At 41.6% G+C, this 19628-nt stretch overlaps 1 protein-coding gene across 7 annotated transcripts in view; it reads left to right on the top strand.

Moving 5' to 3' along the window:
- Positions 1–19628, top strand: part of SDK1 (sidekick cell adhesion molecule 1) — a 388222-nt gene that overhangs the window by 276184 nt on the left and 92410 nt on the right. For all 7 annotated transcript variants that reach the window (XM_032125651.1, XM_032125653.1, XM_032125655.1 and 4 more), the window contains 5 exons: positions 4637–4752; positions 7779–7971; positions 10947–11045; positions 15565–15756; positions 17640–17761. In XM_032125651.1, the coding sequence (XP_031981542.1) occupies positions 4637–4752; positions 7779–7971; positions 10947–11045; positions 15565–15756; positions 17640–17761 (722 nt within the window). The remainder of the gene's footprint in view (positions 1–4636; positions 4753–7778; positions 7972–10946; positions 11046–15564; positions 15757–17639; positions 17762–19628) is intronic.

A 19628-nucleotide genomic window follows, 5' to 3' on the forward strand; every position in this document is an offset into this window, starting at 1 on the left:
CCCTTACTTTGGGTTCTGTCCCTTTTATCTCACCACTGTGAATAATTCTGAACATCTCTCTCTCTTTGAAAAACTCCCACCCATACCTTAGATTTAGGCAGGGCAAGATTTCAAATAGAGGCATTGCTTCCATTAGCCTCTTCAGTGACATTACCCCACTTCTGTTTCTGCTTTTAATGCCGTGTCTTTCTTTTGATGCATATCCTAAAAGCCAGTCTTATGTCCTAAAGTTCACAGATCTCAACATGTGGTTTAACTTTGTTTTGTTTTCCCTTCTCTGCCATGCATGGACACCTTGCCAGCCCAGGAATGTCTGAGCAAAAGCCCTTCCTGAGTAAAAGAGTGGGACAGTCACCAGACTAGTGAGTCTTGATGACATGGAGAGAAGGATAAAGCAAGAGGAGTGTGTTTAGCCAGGTCTAAAGCAGATTTTTCCTCAGGCAATAAGAGATGAATCAGAGAAATTTATATAACTGAGGTGGAAGAGCCAGAGGAAACCCAGTTAACTGAAAGCTTCCTGCTTTATGTAGGAGAAAATCTTGAAAATTGAATCCCTGATTGCAGAGTGTCCTCTGCAACCATTCAGTTTTATCTCTGTGAAAAGATATTTTCCTTAGTTTTCCCTTGGGCTTTCTTGGCAAAAATATCTTAAAGATCCTTGTTTACCTCCTTTGGGGAACCTCCCAATAGCCTTGGAGCACCCGTGACTCTTTTGGGCCCATCTGCTCCTGTGCAGGAGCAGATTGGGGTTGTAGTGGCTGGGGTTTGGTCTTGCTTAGATGCCATTTGCCATCTACTGCTTTTATCTTGTTTTTAAGTGATTTCACAAGGTGGTGAAATTAGCAGTTGTCTCAGTGAGGCCCCTGGCCCCCAGTTCCTAATAAAGAAATGAAATCTTGTCTGTGTAAGAGACATGCAAGAAAGGAAGGAGGCGTTTCCCAGCCACAAGAAGCCGAACTCATCAGTCAGTGCCAAACCTCACACTGCTGAATTTCAGAATTCAGATTTTCAGATGTGTAGAGTTACAGAGACCACTTTTCCTACGCACCCACTGCTGTTCAGAGCACGGCCCAGAACACCAGCTGGGAGCAGAGGGAAGAGGCTTCAGAGGAGGAATTACAAACCTCCACATCCCCACCGCTCCCACGGGATGTGCAGCTCAGCACCTCAAGCTGGTGCATTAAAGGAACAACCAAATCCTCACCTAGAGGAAAACCTGCAGTTCCACAGGCAATCTGCCACCTCGAAGGTGAGGAGCTCCAGAGGAGCCTTTTTTCCAAGCCTGTGTTGAAGATCTATATTTAGGAGCAGGAGTCTGGCCATCAGGAACTCCGTGGGATTTACAAGCTGTTTGCACATGGCTAGAGACAGAATAATTACATGTACACATGCTTAACCTCAGTGCCTTCTCCCCTCTCAATTATCCTGTCAGTGAAACCCTTTTAATGGTTTTTATCTAGAGTGCTTCCATGACCTTTTCTACTTGGAATGCTGTACATTAACCCACAGTCCCAGGGGCTGAGCTCTCCGTAGATTTCCAACCGCATGAACTTTATCGGGAGGAAAGTAACAGTTGGTTGTGTCTGACCAATTTGATCTGCAGCTCTGAGATGGCTCCCAGATGGATCTCCACTGTGAGATGGCTTTGGAATACTTGCAAACATGATGAAGTACAGGTTTAAAAGCTGAGAGTGTAAATACTTGGGGATTACTCTTGAAACACCTGTTTGACATTGGCAGCTTCTGTACAGCTTGACAACAAATTTGTAGGAAGAGGACATAGATCTACCACTAAATTAGAAAATCCTTTGTGCAGACAGCCACAGCTTCAGTAAGTTACTCTCCATGATCTTGGAAAAGTATTTGAGTTTTGAAGTGACCAGAAGGTCAATTCTGATTTAGCTTCCTTCAAACTTCTTTTCTTTTTTAAATGCAGAACTGCTCAGATACCCAAGGAAGTCTTTAATATCAGGACATAAAAGGAGAATTTTATACTGGCACTTTGAAGTAAATTTGAGATTATAATGCCAATATTTTACTGATGAAAATTATAAAAATATATTACATTATGCCTTCTGCAGTATAATTAAGCTTATGCGTATCAGATGGACAATGTTCTTTCCATCTTTTAAATGTATTAATTGACATTCAGATGTTGATTTTTCAATAAAGATATCCAAGGAGGAATTGTGATTTTCATGATTTTCAACGTTCTGAAGGTTTTATACTTTCTGTTCTTAATTTTTACCATTTTTCATATTGCAGCAGGTACTTGCTCTGCTATGACCATATATTCTTGTTTCAGGAAATTATCTCCTAAAGAACAAAATATATTTCCCTTTTTAAAAAAAATAACTAAGGCATTTGGTTATCCACATTCCTAAAACTGTAGTAAACCTATCCTCAAGTGTTTGCCTGAGCTTTTTTGAGGACTGTGAGGACCACAAATGAAAACTTGGAGCTTGATGATGCTCAGCTGATTTAGCCTTCCTGACAGGAGGAGATGAATCTCAGTGATATCCTGGTGACTTTCTGATAACAAAGTAACATGAAGATCTGTAATACAATTTTCTTCTGCAGTAACAAATCTCTGGCAGTTACAATATCTGAATATGCAAATATGCAGGAAAGTAAGAATTTTGTCTTCTAAAAAATTTTATGCATTTAACCATTAATTATACGAGGTATTGAACACAAAAGTAGATTCAAATATATCTTGTGGCTCATAAACAGTTTCATCAAGAACGTGAATAAGCAAAAATGCATTTAGTGGGGGACTGTAGCCAAAGCAACTCATTATGACTGTAGAGTGACTTTAATATTTATGACTGTATCTCAGGATGATTTGGTGAATCTCTTAACTACAAAAACTTTATGATGTCTACAGGTCATTCAGATAATAGTAGAACCTTCTAAAAGCGCACAGGGAATTATGATACATGGCAGGAAGTAGGACCTGGATTCTAATGAAAATTTAGAGTACTATCAGATAAACTCTGCTTCCAGAACTCAATAATTATGCATAGTTCATAAATTGTGACATCAAGTTTTAAATTAGGGCAAGAAAGTTCTGACTAATACACAGCTACTGAGGTTAAAAAAGTGTGCAGAGGGAAGTTGTGGAGCCATGGCAGAATCTTCAGGGAATTTTAGTGACAGAGAGGGCATGGGAGTGGATGTTCTTGTCATTTCAAACCTGACAGCCTTGAGGATTTCTCCATTTTTCTGTGCTGGTATTTCTGGGCTGTGCATGTCTCTGATAAGTGTGCACTGTCCTGTCTTACTGTAGTGTGTGCACCAGTTAAGAATAATGCCCATTTATGTCTCTTCCAAACAAATTATAACTTGTGGTGGGAAAAGGGGCAGCTTTGCCTTTTTGAACTTCTTTTCATCATTTCTTTTCCACGCAAAGACTCATCTCCCGAAAAGTAGTTTGAAACTTTAGAAGTTTCTGCCCTGTTTTTGAAAAGTGTGGAGGAAACCACCATTTCTCAGTGGGAATTGTGGATACTCCTTAGAAGCACAGATCATTGGGCTTCGGTAGAAATTTTCCCTTGGAAGCAGAAGGAGCAAAGCCTTCCAGGCTTCAAAACCACTTGTGGATAGTTCCTCTTTCATAGCATACAAATGCACATGGCTGTCAATAGTGATATTTTTGAAGCGTTATTAAGCTTATTTTATAGGATTTCAAGTGTCTTAGTCCATTTTTTTGTACTCAGATAGCAGTTTTCTTCTTAAAATTACTATAAGTTTGATAATTTCAGAAAAAAATAGACCTGTCCATTAATATTCTTTTCTCTGAGAATTATAGAAATGGCATCTTAAAGCAGTAAGTTGAAGAAATTGCTCGGAATGAGACATTTTATTAAAAGGTGAAATATTTAAGTGCTATTTTTGGTTGTTTGAAGGCAGCATGCCTTTATGCTCCTTGCTTTCTTTTGTATTGAGAAAACGTCTGTCTAATTAAATCCTTGGCATAAAATGTTTATGCAACTTTTAGTAGATTAGAGGATGTATTGGCTCAGGATATATATATAATCAATTCAATATACATGAATGTATATCATATCAAGATAAAATGAGAACATCTCCCAATTCCCAAGAAAAATCTTCATTGTATGTGATATGACTGGTCCTAATTCTTTAAGCAGTAGTAAATAATAAACAGATGCTGTTGCCAGATTATAATTCACAATTAGAACCTTAATTGTGCAAACTCTGTGTTTTCCTGTCTGATCTGGGGAATTGAGCAGCATTAAAGGACTCGAGAAATTTCTCTCAGAAACTGTTCATTCTTGGTGCACTCAGGGATGACTGAAAGAGCTGTGCTCACCTCTCCTGATCTGGCTTCTGCCTCAAGTCTTTCTGAGAAACTCCTCTGCAGGATATTAAGCTGCAGAAACCATTTCTTCTCCTCCCCTTGAAGGAGTCTCCAATACAAGATGAGAAATTAACCCAATTACCCAGCTTTCCAAATCACTGCTGTTCCAGGGGAAGTGCATCCTTCTCTCAAGGTTGTTATTACTCTGTGACTTGTGAGTGACACTCATTGGTTCTGTGTTCATTTTTCTCTTTTTTCCCCTCATTCCCTATCCACTCTGTTTTATCTTGTTCCCTCTCTGCTGCCTGGGAGCAGTGCCCACAGCTCCACCTCAGAACGTGCAGGTCGAAGCCGTGAATTCCACAACCATCCAGTTCCTCTGGAACCCTCCACCCCAGCAGTTCATCAACGGCATCAACCAAGGGTACAAGGTGAGTAGAGACTTCAGATAACGTCTGCCTTAACAGTCCTGGTATAAACCAGAATTTCATTCTGATAATCTCTGAATCTCCAAAGTGACTCTGTGCTCCCAGGAGTATCTTACATGGGTAAAATGAAGAGAAAAGTGAGCAATTGTTGATCCTCACAGGGCTTGGAGCAACCTGGGATAGTAGAAGGTGTCCTTGCAGGACATGGCAGAGGTTGGAACTGGGTGATCTTCAAGGTCTCTTCCAACCCAAACCATTCTCTGATTCCAATATTTGCAATTTATGTAAGTTCTGAAAAGAGAATGTGTCATAGCCTAGAAGTCCTTATACCTTTGTCATTTTCCTGGAGAGTTTCCAAAGCCAGAAAGCAATTCCATGTCAGTTTGGAAAGTCACCACAGGAGACATGTCATTGTGGCACTGAAAACCAACCTTGAGGTTTCTGTTTATGCTAATGCAGAATCACCATTCATTTCACTGGGAGCCAAGGCATCACACTAAATATTTGCCTTGACTTTCCCACTGTGATGATCTGGGAGATATGAGAATGTAGAATTTATTAATCAGGCAATACCTGTTACAATGCACAGAGCAGAGAGTGCTTAACAGAGCCTCTGACCGGCGGAGTGTTTGCTGAGGAACTGGGTGGGGTGGTTTGTTCCTGCTTAACAGAGCCTCCATCAGTGGTTCAGTGGTCAGGGCATAATAAATGAAGGGTTTAAAAACTTCCATGGAGAGAACAAAGAGAAATCTTGCAGGAGTCTCAGAGCAACAAAAGGGAAGACAAGTGTGGTTTATGAGCAGGGAGGAGCGAGGTTGGTTTGAGTGTTGGGTGAAGGGACATGGAGTGGTTTGAGGAGGATGCTGTAGTTTAGAAGACAAGTTGTGAATTAAGGGATTGTATATGGACTTGAGCTGTTTCAGAAGACTTGATCCTTCTCTAGGAATGTCCCAAATTGACAGGGAAACTGAGACAGACAGAGATATGCATGGGAATTTTGGTATTTCTGCCCAAACCAATGTAGTTCTCATAAAGACCAGCAGTGGTTTGAGAATCCCACTGCTAAAGAACTAAATACATGCAGATGTGTGTCTGCTTCTGGCAGAAATAGAATCAGTTCTCAAGGCTCAGTGACTGACAGGTCTGCAGTACAATACCCTGAAACCCCAGCACAGAAAAAGTACTTGGCTTCTGTTCAAACTCTGGAGAATAAAAGCACTTTTGGGGTTCAGTGGACTGCAGTACACTCTAATTTTCTGGTCCAAGTCCAAGCACAGGGAGCCCAGGTTTGCAAAAGTTTTTTTTTCAGATTTTCATTCTCTGTTGTATTCAGAGTTTCAGTGTAAGGATCCTTCATCTCCCTGCATAGCTACCTCTAATTTATGTTTCCATTTCTTCAGCAATGGTATAAAATAAGTCAGATTGTAATTTATATCTGTCAGTGGACAATGAAAACTTCTGAAATTATCAAAATTTGTATTTCTTCTGATTTCTTTGATTGCAGTAGATTGCCACAGCTTTGCCACTCTGTTTCCCCCAGGGAATTGGAGTACAAAGACTGTGTGAGATCATTTCTGTCACTTATTTCTACAGAGTAGCTTTGTGTATGATTTATAAATTTCTCATAGTCAAAGCCAGGCCTTTGCCTTTCCTAAGGATTTAACCCATTTTTTCCTTTAACTGACAAAATTGTTCACCTGTATTTTCTGCACATATTTCCTCACGAATGTGCAACGAAATGCACTCAAAAAAGAGTTCAGTCCTCCAAAGTTATAAATGCCAATTGTAATCCACAGAGGTGATTTAGAAAAGAAGGTAAAACTTACTATCCTCTTTAACCATTTTACACTTTTATCTTTTCTTTGAAATTTATTTGCATTTCAATAAGTTGTAAAGTGCACCTTCTCAAATATGAAATATTCCTAACAAAATTACCCCTAATATTCCCCTAACTGTGCTTTCTGGTTGTCAGGGACTCTAGACATTGGCTAAGTGTGTCAAATATGGCTTATTAATTTCAGGTATCTTTTCATGTTTATGAGCCTGAAATCAATACAAGTAGCACGATTTACACAGCCCTTGAGTCAAGCCTGGAATTTTAACATTCTCTTGTAACCAAAAACAATAAGGATTTTTGGACAAAATAAAAATTTCATAAACACTTTCAAGTTTTAGACCTCTAAGCCTTTAAGGTGATTTCAAAAATTGTTTCAAAATTTCAAAGTCATTTGCCAAAAATGAATCTTTTAAGTCCTCATTTAGGTACCTACACATGAGGTATTGCACTCTGAGATACTGATCGTCCAGAACATCCACTGAGATGAATGAAACCTGGAAGACTGGGCTCCTCTGACAAGCACCCTATTTTAAATGCATGAAAATGTCTTCAGGAGTCTAACTTTTGGGACTCAGGTGTTGAAAATTGTAGTAATCATCTTTACAGCCATTTTCTCTTCTTTCTGTAGTTCCAGAACTGCTTGAATCATTCGCAGTGTGGGTGTCCCCAGTCCAATGAGCTTGTAATGCTCCCAGCCTGTGAGGCAGGGCTGCTCACTGGGGTGCTGGCAGGGCTCTGGGAGGGGAAGGGGATGTGTGTCCCCACTTCTCTCCCTCTGATCCCAATAACCTCCCCAGACAGTGGGATCTTTAAAGAAAATAAGATAAAGCATTTATGTCAGAGTAACACTGAAAATACCTCCTTCAGCTTGCTTTCAGCAGCAGAGACCGGCCAGGCTGATGAGACAAAAGGCTCATGTCATCTGAATAATAATTTCCCATAATTCTGGCATTGCTCAGTAGCAGCCATGAAGAATTGCAATGCTGGTGTATCCCATCAGCAGCGAGTGTTACAGACATCCCTCCAGTATCACAGTGCTGCATCCATCTGTTCAGCATCAGAGTTGACAGTAGTTTAACAGCATTGGTTGGTTCTTTGCAATCAGATTAAGATGGTTTTGGCAGCCAAACCTACTTTCATTCCAAATAGACACAACTTCTAATGAGAGCTCATCCATGTTTGAATTTCCCAGCTCCTGGCGTGGCCAGTGGATGCTCCGGAGAGTGTGACCGTGGTCACCATTGCTCCAGATTTCCATGGTGTTCACAGTGGCTGCATCACCAACCTGAAGAAGTTCACCACCTACTACACCTCAGTGCTGTGCTTCACCACCCCGGGGGACGGCCCTCGGAGCCCTCCCCAGCTCCTGCGCACCCTGGAAGACAGTGAGTACCTGAATTTTTAAATCTCTCTTCTTAAAATTTGATCTCAGGTTCACGGTCACTCTGCAATCTCTTCTCAAGTGACCTCGTGTCGGATTAAGACCTCAGCCAGTTTTCCATGGGTGTTCTTTTAGCCTGCGGCAGATATTTGAATTTTTTTTCAGTATAGACTAAACCTGGATGAATTTTTTTACACTGGTGATTAGCTAAGAGCTCCATAGTCTAGTTCAGCCAACACACAATGCATTGTTTGTCTGTGAATCCTTGTGCTCTTAAATCCATGTTCAGGCACCCAGATAAATATGAATTGATCTTCTTAGGAACTGAGCACTGGAACTTCCTGTGGAGGTCAATGATTAATTTATGATTGCTTCCTGCTGTTATTCAATATATTGAAAATGTCTGTATCGATATTACATTGCAAGTGTTTGTGTGAAAGAACCAGGCTCATGGCAAGGCAGTATATTGCATTCTGGAAAACTGAAGGCAGGATGAAATAAAATGAGCTGGATGGTTTAGCATATAAATTATTTCCTGCATCAGAAAAAGCTTTGGTCTCTGTGGCTCCTTGAAGTTGTTTTCTCAAGACATATTTGGGCCTATCGAGTGCAGCGTGTGTCTGATGCAGATAAATAGCAGTGGCCCTCACAGCTGACTGTGTTCACAGTGATCTTGGCTCTGGCCAGTGCTTCGGGAGCATCATAAACACTGCTGCACATTTGCAGGCTCAAACCAGAGTAAAAGGTGTCTAATTCATCCATTAAGATATTGTTTTTAGAAATACTACTCTGCCTTAGTAGGGACCTTTTAGGTTAGCCAGTGTTCCCATAAAGAAGATTCCGATCGTCATTAACATTCACGGGAGTGAGGCTCAAAGTGCTAATCCAATTTTTCATGAGATACTTTTGAAGGAACCTGGAGAAAATTGCTTTCCCACAGATTTTCCTGGTGTGGTTAGTCACTTCTATGTACTAGAACTGTGCTCCAAGAGCAGGTTGTAGGCTTAAACCAGAGGTAGGAATTTAAGGACCAGAAATCTGTATGAGCCAATAATCTGAACTCCAGCTTGTGTGTTTGGGGTGAAAGCAAAAGGTGTGGTGGAAAGAGAAACATGCATTAGGTTCCTGTGTGCACCATCAGCTTTTTTGCCCATTTTCCTAAGGAAACAAAGATTTAGCCAGTGATGGTTTGTAAATGTGCCTGTTGAGTTCATCTGAGCACAGTGGAACCCCATGGTTAATCTCAGTGAGTGCAGAAGGGTAAGAAACCAAAGATACAAAATTCCTTGGATTTCCCAAAATTAAACAACTGGGAAGAGGAAAGAGAATATCAATATTTCTGCTGAAGGAAAGGCTGCAGAAATGAACCTTAAATGCTTTCCACAAAGTGGGAGAAGGGGGAGAGTCATTGCCCTGTCTCATTGAGGCTATCTCAGGGAAATGTTGGGATCGTGTGCCATTTTAAACACAAGAGAATTCCATCAGGAAACATAAACCAAGAGAGAGCCAGACTTGTGTTTTCTAGATAATCTGAGACATTTCTTGGTGTGTCCAGCTGTATGCTGCAAGGAGCCTCAGCAGGAGAGATGAGCAGGATTGATTTATTTATTTATTAATCTTGCAGAATTGCTTCCCTGGGTTTTCACAGCGACGGAGGAGTTCCATGCAGGATGGTGTAATGCATCCTGCCAGAGAACTCCTTGAAGCTGAGTTGCTTCAGGATTTATGTGGTGGAAAAAAAAGATTTGAAAGGCCTGTCATTCATGTTTGCAGGTGATCATTTTCTGTCTGTATGGCAAAGTTAGGCAATCCTTTAGGAAAACAGGGATCCGTTTGCTGATGAGCTGCAGGTCAAATAAAACCTGACATCCAGTCAGAAGTGCTCCTGGCCTGCAGTCACCTGCACCTGTGTTTCCTGATGACATTGGGCTGCAACTGCAGGGGAGCTGATTGGAGCAAGGCTTTGTGTGTGTGTGGTTTCCATGTCTGCAGATCCATGGTCCCAAAGAGTGGTAATTCCATGCTCTTGGTGAGCATTCCTGGGATCAGTACTGAATCAGCAGTTCTGTGGTGCTTTGACTACTGGGTACTGCAGAGTGGATTTGGACATTTTCCTCACTGGGACTGCAGAATCACAAATGGGGTTGTAGCTGACCTACTGGCAAGTTTTGGGCTTTTTTTGTCATAGCTGGAGGGGAATGAGAGGCTGGACTAAATTGAAGAGGAAACAAAACATGAAATTGCAGACAAGAAATTGCCAACTGATGTCAGTGGAGCTGGAGGATACTCAGGCAGGGATCCAATGACAGAAGCACAGTGAATATAAAGTGAACAAAACCTCCTTTTTCCAGTACATCGATTGAGGACAGAACAGCACTTGGATCAAAAATCAGTCAGGTTGTCTTCCTTGAAGATCAAAATTGAGGGAGGATGGCATATTCTTGACAGTCATTCCATTTTATGCTTTTTCATTGCACACTGGGGAGCTGAAATTTTTAAGAGCTCTTGAGCTACCTCATAAAAACCCTTTAAAAGTTTCACACACTTGTATTCATTTTACAGAAGACAGTTGCCATTATGTTGGACATTTTTAGAGTTGTTTTGAGGGAATTTATCCAAGCAGTGGCTTGTGACTCTGTCCTTGCTGTGACCTTGCACACGGGAAAGACTCTTTCCAGGTGAGGGGATTGCTGGTGGTGTTGCTGCACAGAACAGTGCAGGTAAACACCTCACATGTATCCTTCCTTGAGCAAATGCTGTTCAATCTGCCCAGAGCTGGGATGATGACTGGGTGAAATAATTGACGTGATGATAGCCAGAGCATTTCTTCCCACCTTGTATTCTCCTCTCACCAAGGTTTTCAGCCTCCCTTAGTGCTGGCTCCAGGATGTATTTCTCCATCCCTAACCTTGCCCTGTGAATCTGGTCCCAGTTAAGTGGGGCTCAGCTATTAACAGCTTTCCTCTTCTGATTTGCCAGAGCCAGGAGCTGTGGGACACCTGAGTTTCACCGAGATTCTGGACACCTCACTCAAGGTCAGCTGGCAAGAACCTGTAGAGAAAAACGGCATCATCACAGGTATCAGCCACTATCTCTGCTTTTACTTTTTTTCTTTTTTGCTTTTACTTTTTACTTTTTTACTTGTGTGGGGGGTGGAATGTGTTGTTGCAGTGAAAAACTGTGCAGTGGAACATTTAGGGAGAATTTGGGCTATTGCTTGTTTCCTCACCCCTCCTCTGGATAATTGAGATGTCACCAGGGAGTGTTACACAAAGTACAGCTCCAATTACTGGCAGCTCATGATTGTGGTTACTGGAAAAGCAGTTTGTGTTAGAAATCAACTCCCCACAGGGTGTCTGATCTTGTTAAATCCTCCGTGACCTCCACCTGCGTTACTGAATTTTTGGAAATTTGTGAGACTGTGCTTGGCCTTTGCCCCAAGGGTGGGGGGTCCCTACACAGCGTTCACAGCTGCAAAGTCTGGATTGGCATTGCTGAGGTTTGCAGTCAAGACCAAGCCTGAAATCAGCAGAATCTTTCGTCTGTGATCAAGTGGTCTGGCTGTGGACTGCGTGACAGAATTTGCATGTCATTACTTAATCTGTTATAAACCATCACAGGGGTTCAGAACTCTCTTGTTTCCCTTTGATGAGTCTGCCATTTGACAAGCTATTTATCTACTTACTGTATGCCAGTGTAGATACAACATCAGCAACTTCATTATTTTTCATAAAGGAAGCTATAAATACTTGAGGAAACCTCTAGTTCTTATCGACAGAGGCAATATTGTTTTCAGATGGTAAACTATTGCAGCTGCACAGGATGGAAATTCCATTTAACAAAGGCTTTCAAGGTTTTGAAGCACAAAAAAAAGCTCCCAGATTTTAAATTACTGGAGACAGTTGGGAAGGGAGAAGATCATTTCACACAGATCAAAGTATTTCATGTTTTGAGCATTTAAATGTATGTATTTTTTTTTTAAATTGTGTTACCATTTTTTTTAGAGCGCATTTTAGGAGTTAAAAAAATCAGATTACCTGACCCTTGACTGTTGAAATGTTATATCGGTCTAATTTTCTGGAGCATTTTAACTTGGACAGGTGTAATTATTTTGATAGGATTTCACTTGTCAGTGTTTTCCTCTGTGTATCTGTAACGTGCACCATTTGTAGCTGTGTGCTCCGTGCTGTTTGTGGAGTCCTCATGCAGATCATCTCCGGCCTCTCCACCACAGAAACCTGCCTGAAATATGCACTGATTTAAGTGGTTTGAGAATAGAAACTAATGACTCCTGAAAGCAGAGTAGTATTGATTCAGTGAGGATGTCCAAAGCCTTTCAAGCCCAAGTGCTTAAATTTAGGTACCTTCATCCATGATGTAATACTGATCCTTGTTAAGCAGCAGGTAGCAGCTCTGTGCTTGGTGTTGCAGAATTACTTTGCTAAAAACAAGCTTCTCCCTCCCAGAATGGGTTGAAACCTGATGGAGCCAAATGATGGACTGTGTTATATTTGGGGTAAATAGTTTCAGAAGGAATTAACTGAAGAAGTTCTCTTATTCAGGACAAAATACCAGTGTGAAAATGCACAGCAGAGTTTATACGGAAAAAGAAACCTCCTTAATGATGCAAATTGCATTTGGGATAGAGGAACAGCAAAATTGCTCGTGCCCTTAGCACCTCAGAGGTTTAGAGAGGGCTGCTTGGAGATCTGAGTGCTCAGGGAGGCAATTATTCATCATTTCTGCTCGCTGATGTCTTTACTGGACCTTCTTGTTCCCTGCACGGGTGCTGGGAGGAGGGAAGCACGGAGGGGGTGCCCAGCAGCCAACCTGCTCTGGGAAATTGCCCATTACTCTTGCTGTAAATCTCAGTATCTTCCTCGTTCCCTCAGCAAACATTGATTTATGAGCATCTGGATGTGGACGGACAGTTTGTGATTGGGCGTAGTGCTCTCGTGTAGAGAATTTACTCTGCATCAACAGAAAATTATTTCTGAAACTCCTCTGGTCATTAGTTCCCGTTAGGCAGCATTTTGTGGAGTGCCAAACCGTGGGGGAAGGATCTGTGGCACCTTCCCTGTCCTCACTCACAGTGGAGCCAGAGGAAACCCTCTGGAAAATCCGGCTGCGCTCCCCACGCACGTTTCTGGCAGGGATCGCATCTGTAACACAGGGAGTGTGTTCTCACCAGCCACATGGCCCAGAGTTCTGCCCATCTGCTGCTCAGTGTGGCTGAAGTGCTACTTGGGGGTGCAGTGCTTGTTGTTCCTTTCCTTCAGCGCTTTTTTTTTCATCTGTTTCTGTTATGCCTGATTGCTTTTGGCGTTGTGTCTGCTTGCTGTGTATGTACAGATTTTCTGTTCTCATCTTTTATATGACTGGAATTTAACTATACATCTGGGACTGAAATCCCCGACAGTAAATACTGCCTCTTTGCCTTTTCTTCAATTTACACAGAAACTCAGGATATTTTTCCTGGTGAACTTTTTTTTTTCCCCCCAGAAAATAAATACATAGAGACTATGTGCCTAATGGGCGGGAAAGCTGGGTCTCATCCTGTGATCACAAGGGAGAAGAGATAAAATGTCCAAAGAATAATCACCAACATTTGATGTATAACCTAAGCTTATCCAGATGGGAGAGGAGATATCTCAATCACAGAAGATTACCTGGTGCATGCTGAATGACACTTTCTATTGTCCATAAGCAACAAATGGATAGAGGGAGCATTAAAAGTCTCCTGCTTATCTTCCTCTGGTTATTTATTGTCTGGAACAGACTGCACCCACAGCTATTGAAAGAAAAGGGTGTTTGTGATGGTCCTTCTGCTTGCAACTCCTTCGTGCCTCTTCACTGAGCATCAAATGCAGGGGACAGTCAGCCCCCACCTTTCTGCTCATCCTCTGTTCATTCAGGCAACAGAGTCCTTAAATTTTGTCAGCATCTTCCTACAGATTACAATCCTGCCTGTGCTACATCAACTCTGGTCTGGCAAATGGCTCTTAAACCTTTTCAGAGAGCATCAAAACACCACAGTGTTTCTAAGACACTGGTAAATTACTGAGTTAATTAATTACCACTCCGACACTTATTTAAAACCAGTTCCAGATGAGTGTTCAGGAGTTTTTCCCCTTCCCCTGTGCAGTGCAGTCAGAGGAGCATTTGTGGTGTAAGTGGAATTGTTGAAGCATCACCTCCCTTTATCACTGCCCCCTCACCTGAAACATAATTAATGACTGTGTGAGCACACTGAGCCTATTTTCATGCAAAATCAGGTTAAGATGAATCCCTGTCAGTGATGGCAGCTCACAAGAGAGGACAGAGAACGTCTCACACCTCTCTGACTCTTGCAGAAATATTTGTCTCACCATGCTTTTAACTCATGAGATGATGATTTCTTGCAGATTAATACCGTGAGGGATATTGCTACATCAATTCATATATGTTAATCAGCTTATCATGTCTCTTTTTTTTAAAAAATTTGAAAAAAAAAAAAAAACCTCAAGCCCTCTAACTGGTCCGAATTCCTCATCTTAGATGATGGCAACAGAAACCCAGTAGGGAGTTTCTCCAGCCAGTTTGCCTTGTGCATGGTTCACTCAGTGGGATTCCTTTCTGTTAGTCCTTTTCACTCACATCAAATTTCACAGGCATTCAAGAGCTATGTGTATTTTTTTTTTTTCTCACCCTCTGAGTCAAATCACAAAGAAAGCGGCAATCAAGCAAACTTCAGACATGCTCTCTGGGGACTGGCACAGCGAGGTTCACATGGGTTCAAATGAGAATAAAGTGGGACTGGGCAGGAGGAGGACAAGCAGATTTGGAGGTAAAATTGAGCAAATCAGACAGTGGAAAGTTTCAAAAGTTCTTGGAAGGCAAGTGGTTATCAAAGAGATAAAAAGGAAAGCCTGGTTGTGATAGAAGAATAATATGGAGGTCAGGGCAGGTGCAGCTTTGGACAATGCATTGGCTCCAAGATGGTTTTGAAAGAAAGGATAATGATTCACCCTGCTGAAGGATTTCTGCAAGGAACAAGCAGTGGGGAGTAGAGGTTTTTCAGTTCCTAGAAGATTCCCACAATGTTCCTGCCTGATTGTTACTGTCAGATTTCTAAGCATTTCTGAGCAGGCAGCAGTGAAGGTTACTTCAGCCTGCAAAGGGAGAAGTCCTACTAAGCACATGGAGATTTTTAATCAGATATTCCAGTAGATGTTATATTTTCCAGTGTTTCTTCCTGTTTGCTTTGTAGAGTTCACAGAATGAAAGTCCATCTTTCTGTCATGTTATCCGCAGGTTTCCAGGCCATTTCATAGGAAGCACAGAAAAAAAAAAGACAGTTGAGACCTCATGTTTTCCTAGTAGGGACATACCCTGTGGGGTACCTGCATCAATTGTTTATCAGAAATAACAATATTTTAAAAATACTTGGGTATTTTAGCCAGTGTGTACTTGAAGGAGGGTTTTTTCTATTTATAAAAACGACCACAAGGAATGGCTTAAGGAACAAGGATCCACCACTGCCCACAAGCACGGGCGGGAATTCTCTGGGTTATTGGAGAACTGTGTCCCCCTGACTTGTGGGTGATGTGCTTTGCAGGGTACCAGATCTCCTGGGAGGTGTACGGCAGGAACGAGTCCCGCCTGGCCCGCACCCTGTCCAACAGCACCCTGGAGTACAAGATCACGGGGCTGTCGTCCCTCACCACCTACACCATCGAGGTGGCGGCCGTGACCGCCCAGGGCAGCGGCTGGGTCACCTCCTCCACCATCTCCTCTGGAGTGCCCCCAGGTTGGTGAAGCTGCAGGGAACAAAGAAAATATGCCAGTTCTTCGTGTTCCTGTGGTCCAAAGGTCACACGTTACTTCAGTTCAGCAGTAATAAAAACGATTTTATTTGTAAAGCACTGGAATTCTTTGCCGCGTAATTTAGATTTAATTTTTGGAACAGAGTGAAATGTTAACGTGAAGATATTTACGGTTTGAAATTTCCAGGAAGTTGAGGGGGTTTAATACAAATACAAAAGGAATTGTAGGTCTGACAATGGAATGGACAAAGTAATAAAGTGGATACAATACAGAATCTCTTGACATTTACCAAGTGACATCAGAATGAAGCCTGGATCAATTCAAAAAGTGTTGCTTTGGGGGAAGAAATAAAGTTTGGGTGATATTAAAATGAAAAGGATTTTCCATGTGGAAGTAATACAGCTTATGTCAACTATGAGTGTTTCACTTGTACAGTGAATCTAAAATCTTATTTACAAGAATTTGAAGTTGTGGCCTGAAAAAAGATTTGGGGGGAGGCAGTTCGGTCCCACATTGTCCGAGTTACCATTTGGGCACCTGTATATTTACCCTTTTTACATTTTGTTTTTAAAATTCTACACTCCACCCCACCCAGTATAAAAAGCAAACTAAACAGCCAATTCATACCTCAAAGAATCAGTTGCAGTTAATACAGAGGTTATAGAAGTAGAATTTCCCAAAGTGGAGCAGTTATTGTTCATCACTGAGGGAATTCGGTTTTTCCTTTTCCAGTATATTTGAACTTTTCTGTAGGTCCTGAAGTATGTTTGCCCTTCTTTTCCCTAATCATAGATAATTGTGACAAGCTGTAGACTGGATCAATGCCATGATATCTGATGGCAGGATGCCTGCCAGATAACAGCATTATCCCACTTGGGCAGGGTTGGGTTATCGATCGTGGTTCCCACAAATGTGAAGTAAGAACCAAGAAATACTGGGTATTTGTGCGTACTTGAAATATATGCCAAAAAACGGCCCATTTTTGGCCTTTTGCAGTTGCAGAGAGTGCAGCATTATCATAAAATTACAGAATGGTTTGGATTGGAAGGGACCCGAAAGATAATTTAGTTGCAACTCCCTGCCATGGGCAGGGACACCTTCCACTAGATAATTACTGATTATAGTAGTTATTTCCATTTGTTATAAATGCAGGTAACTACTGGGAATTTATTCTAAACACTCTATATTTAATCTTTTCCCTGGACTTGGTTTTGTTGTTAATTCAGATGATACAAAAAATGTAAATGCCAGTATAATCTTGACTGATGGGAGGCAAAGACCTGATTTGGGCTGCAGATTTTTCCTTGTAGGAGGTCACTCTCTTTATTTGCTACAGGAATTGAAAAAAAAAAACAACTATCTACTTTAATCAGGCATCAGAAATGCCCTGGGAAAACCCAGATATTAGAGGTTAATATAAATACACTACCCAAAACTTCGAGTCTTTTCCTGTTGTAGTTGTATGTTCTCTAAGAAGTAAATAAAAATTGTTGTCATTTAATTCTGGGGAAACAGAAGTGCAGTGGAATGAGGTGACTTGGCAGACCTGGAGCTGGGAAGTGCCTTCCCCCCAGGACCATCAGGGTTTGTTCATTGGGAAGCTTCTCTAAAATAATACCTGTAATTCTGTAGCTGGGGTCTTTCTTTCCTCGTTTGATCTGTAAAAATGTGGTACATGCTCAGAGCAGCAGAAATAGTAATGCTGTGTGTAATACTCTGCCAAAAAGAAAAGAAAAATGACCACAACTGGGGAAAATAGAGCCCTTTTCTCTGTGTTTTTTGTATTGGAAATTGAATGTCAGCTTGTGTTACCGACTCCTAGACAAAGAGTGTTTCTATCTCTCATTTACTTTTCTGTTTCTCCAGAACTTCCAGGTGCTCCAACCAACCTGGTGATTTCCAACATCAGCCCTCGCTCTGCCACACTTCAATTCCGCCCAGGATACGATGGCAAAACCTCCATCTCCAAGTGGATAGTGGAAGGCCAGGTATGTCCCTGACAAAATTATCCTAATGAAGGTTCTGAGGGGATAAAAAGAGTCCTAACCTAATGAATTCCTGTTGGGATTTCAGGTTTCGTTACTTTGGGTCAGAGCTCCTCTGTAAATGGCCTGGGGTAGCTGTCCAGGGGGTCCTGGGAAGGTTGGGATGCAGGGGGGTTTGAGAGGCTCAGTTCAGAGATGTCTGTGTCAGCCAGAGAGAAAAGGGTCAGATGAATGCTGGAACTTCTCTTCAAAAGAACAAGAGAAAAATGTGTTATATAATACATATATATATATATACATATGTGTGTGTGTGTGTGAGAATGCTTATCCTTAAATAATTCACACAGGTTTCTGTTTATGTTCAGAAGAACACCATGTACACCATAAACAGCACACACAGCAGAGCTTTAGTCCATCTGTCGATTTTTAAAAGGATTTGAAACTTGTGTTTACGTTCTGTGAGGTGTCTTTTCAAAAGTTTGGAATTGTTATCTCAGAGATTCAGAGCATAGGAAGAATTGCATTGAACAGTAAAAATACCATTGTTCTTGAGATTGAGTGTATTTTTCTATCTTGTAATGGAATATACCAAGGTTTTCTATCCAGGCCTCTAGATATGAATAGGATGAATTCTCTTCTTCATCAGCTTTAGACAATATCCCTCTTTCTGCTGTCATTATGCCTTGGAGGAGTTATATATTCCTCATTTGTTCTCCTGACAGATGAGCTTTGCTTCTTCCTTTCCACCCACTAATCTTTATAAATAATATAATCTGTTTTTAAGACCGAATGTTGGACTCCTTAAATCACCCTCACCACATAGACATGTTGATACAATCACTTCACTTGGTAATGATTTTGTTGTGAACAAATTGGTACATTTGGTGCCATTTATATACACATTATGGCATATTACAGAATTAAACACCAAAATCCGATAATATGGTGGCTTAGCACATTCTGAGGAGCATTTTCCTGCTGGAACACTGCATTGATGTTGCTAGGAATTTGTTCATTCAGTGAGTTGCAGAATGCTACTGAAGTGAAGCAAATTTGAATGCTTTAAAACTGCAGTGATAATTACCATGAAGTTCATCTGCATCCTTGAAAAGCCCTGGGTACCAATAGGAGTTTGAACAGTCCTTGGTGTGCAGGGAGGGAAGGGAGGGTCTTTCTCGTTCACAAACCCTCACCAATATCTCTAGCTTTGCTAGAAAAGTCCAGGGGTTCTTGGTTCTGATAGATCCAGGAATTATTTGCTCCTTTTGGGGAAGGAGTATGGCCAAGTCCTTGTGGAATCTGGGCAGTCCTTTTAACCACAGCAACCCTGCAAGTTTCTCCAGCACCACACCTCGCTGCTCAGCTTTAATACAACATGAAATGTTGCTCCTAGTGGATTTCAGGAAAAAAATAAAAATTCTTGCTCACCTGATTAATGAAAATCAGTTTAGGTATGCAGAGAAATTGGTGAGTCCTTAAGGATATAGCAAATCCCGTTTCCAGGATGACAGCTGTGTATGATCCTTTGTTCACAGCCCCTTCCTGCCAGCACTCCTCTCAAACTCTTTCTCTCTGAAAGAGCAGTTTCACAGCTCCTTCAGCCAATCTAAAGCAGAGCTCTCATTGTCCTGCTCCGGTTCCCTCTCCCCATCCCACTTACCAAGACTTTTCCTCCTCCTGCCTTCTGTGTGCACTGACACAGGATCAGACCCAGAGCTGCTGGAACTTTGATCCAGCCAAGAACAAATGAGTTTCAGACAGATCAACTCTGCACAGGCTGTGTGTGATCAGAACATCATAGTAAGGGAGGGGGTGTGAGTATGGCAATGGGAGCAGAGATCAGGGCAGCAGTGCCTCTGTCTCCACTTGG

Source organism: Corvus moneduloides, chromosome 16, assembly GCF_009650955.1.
Source record: "Corvus moneduloides isolate bCorMon1 chromosome 16, bCorMon1.pri, whole genome shotgun sequence".
NCBI classification, from domain to species: domain Eukaryota; kingdom Metazoa; phylum Chordata; class Aves; order Passeriformes; family Corvidae; genus Corvus; species Corvus moneduloides.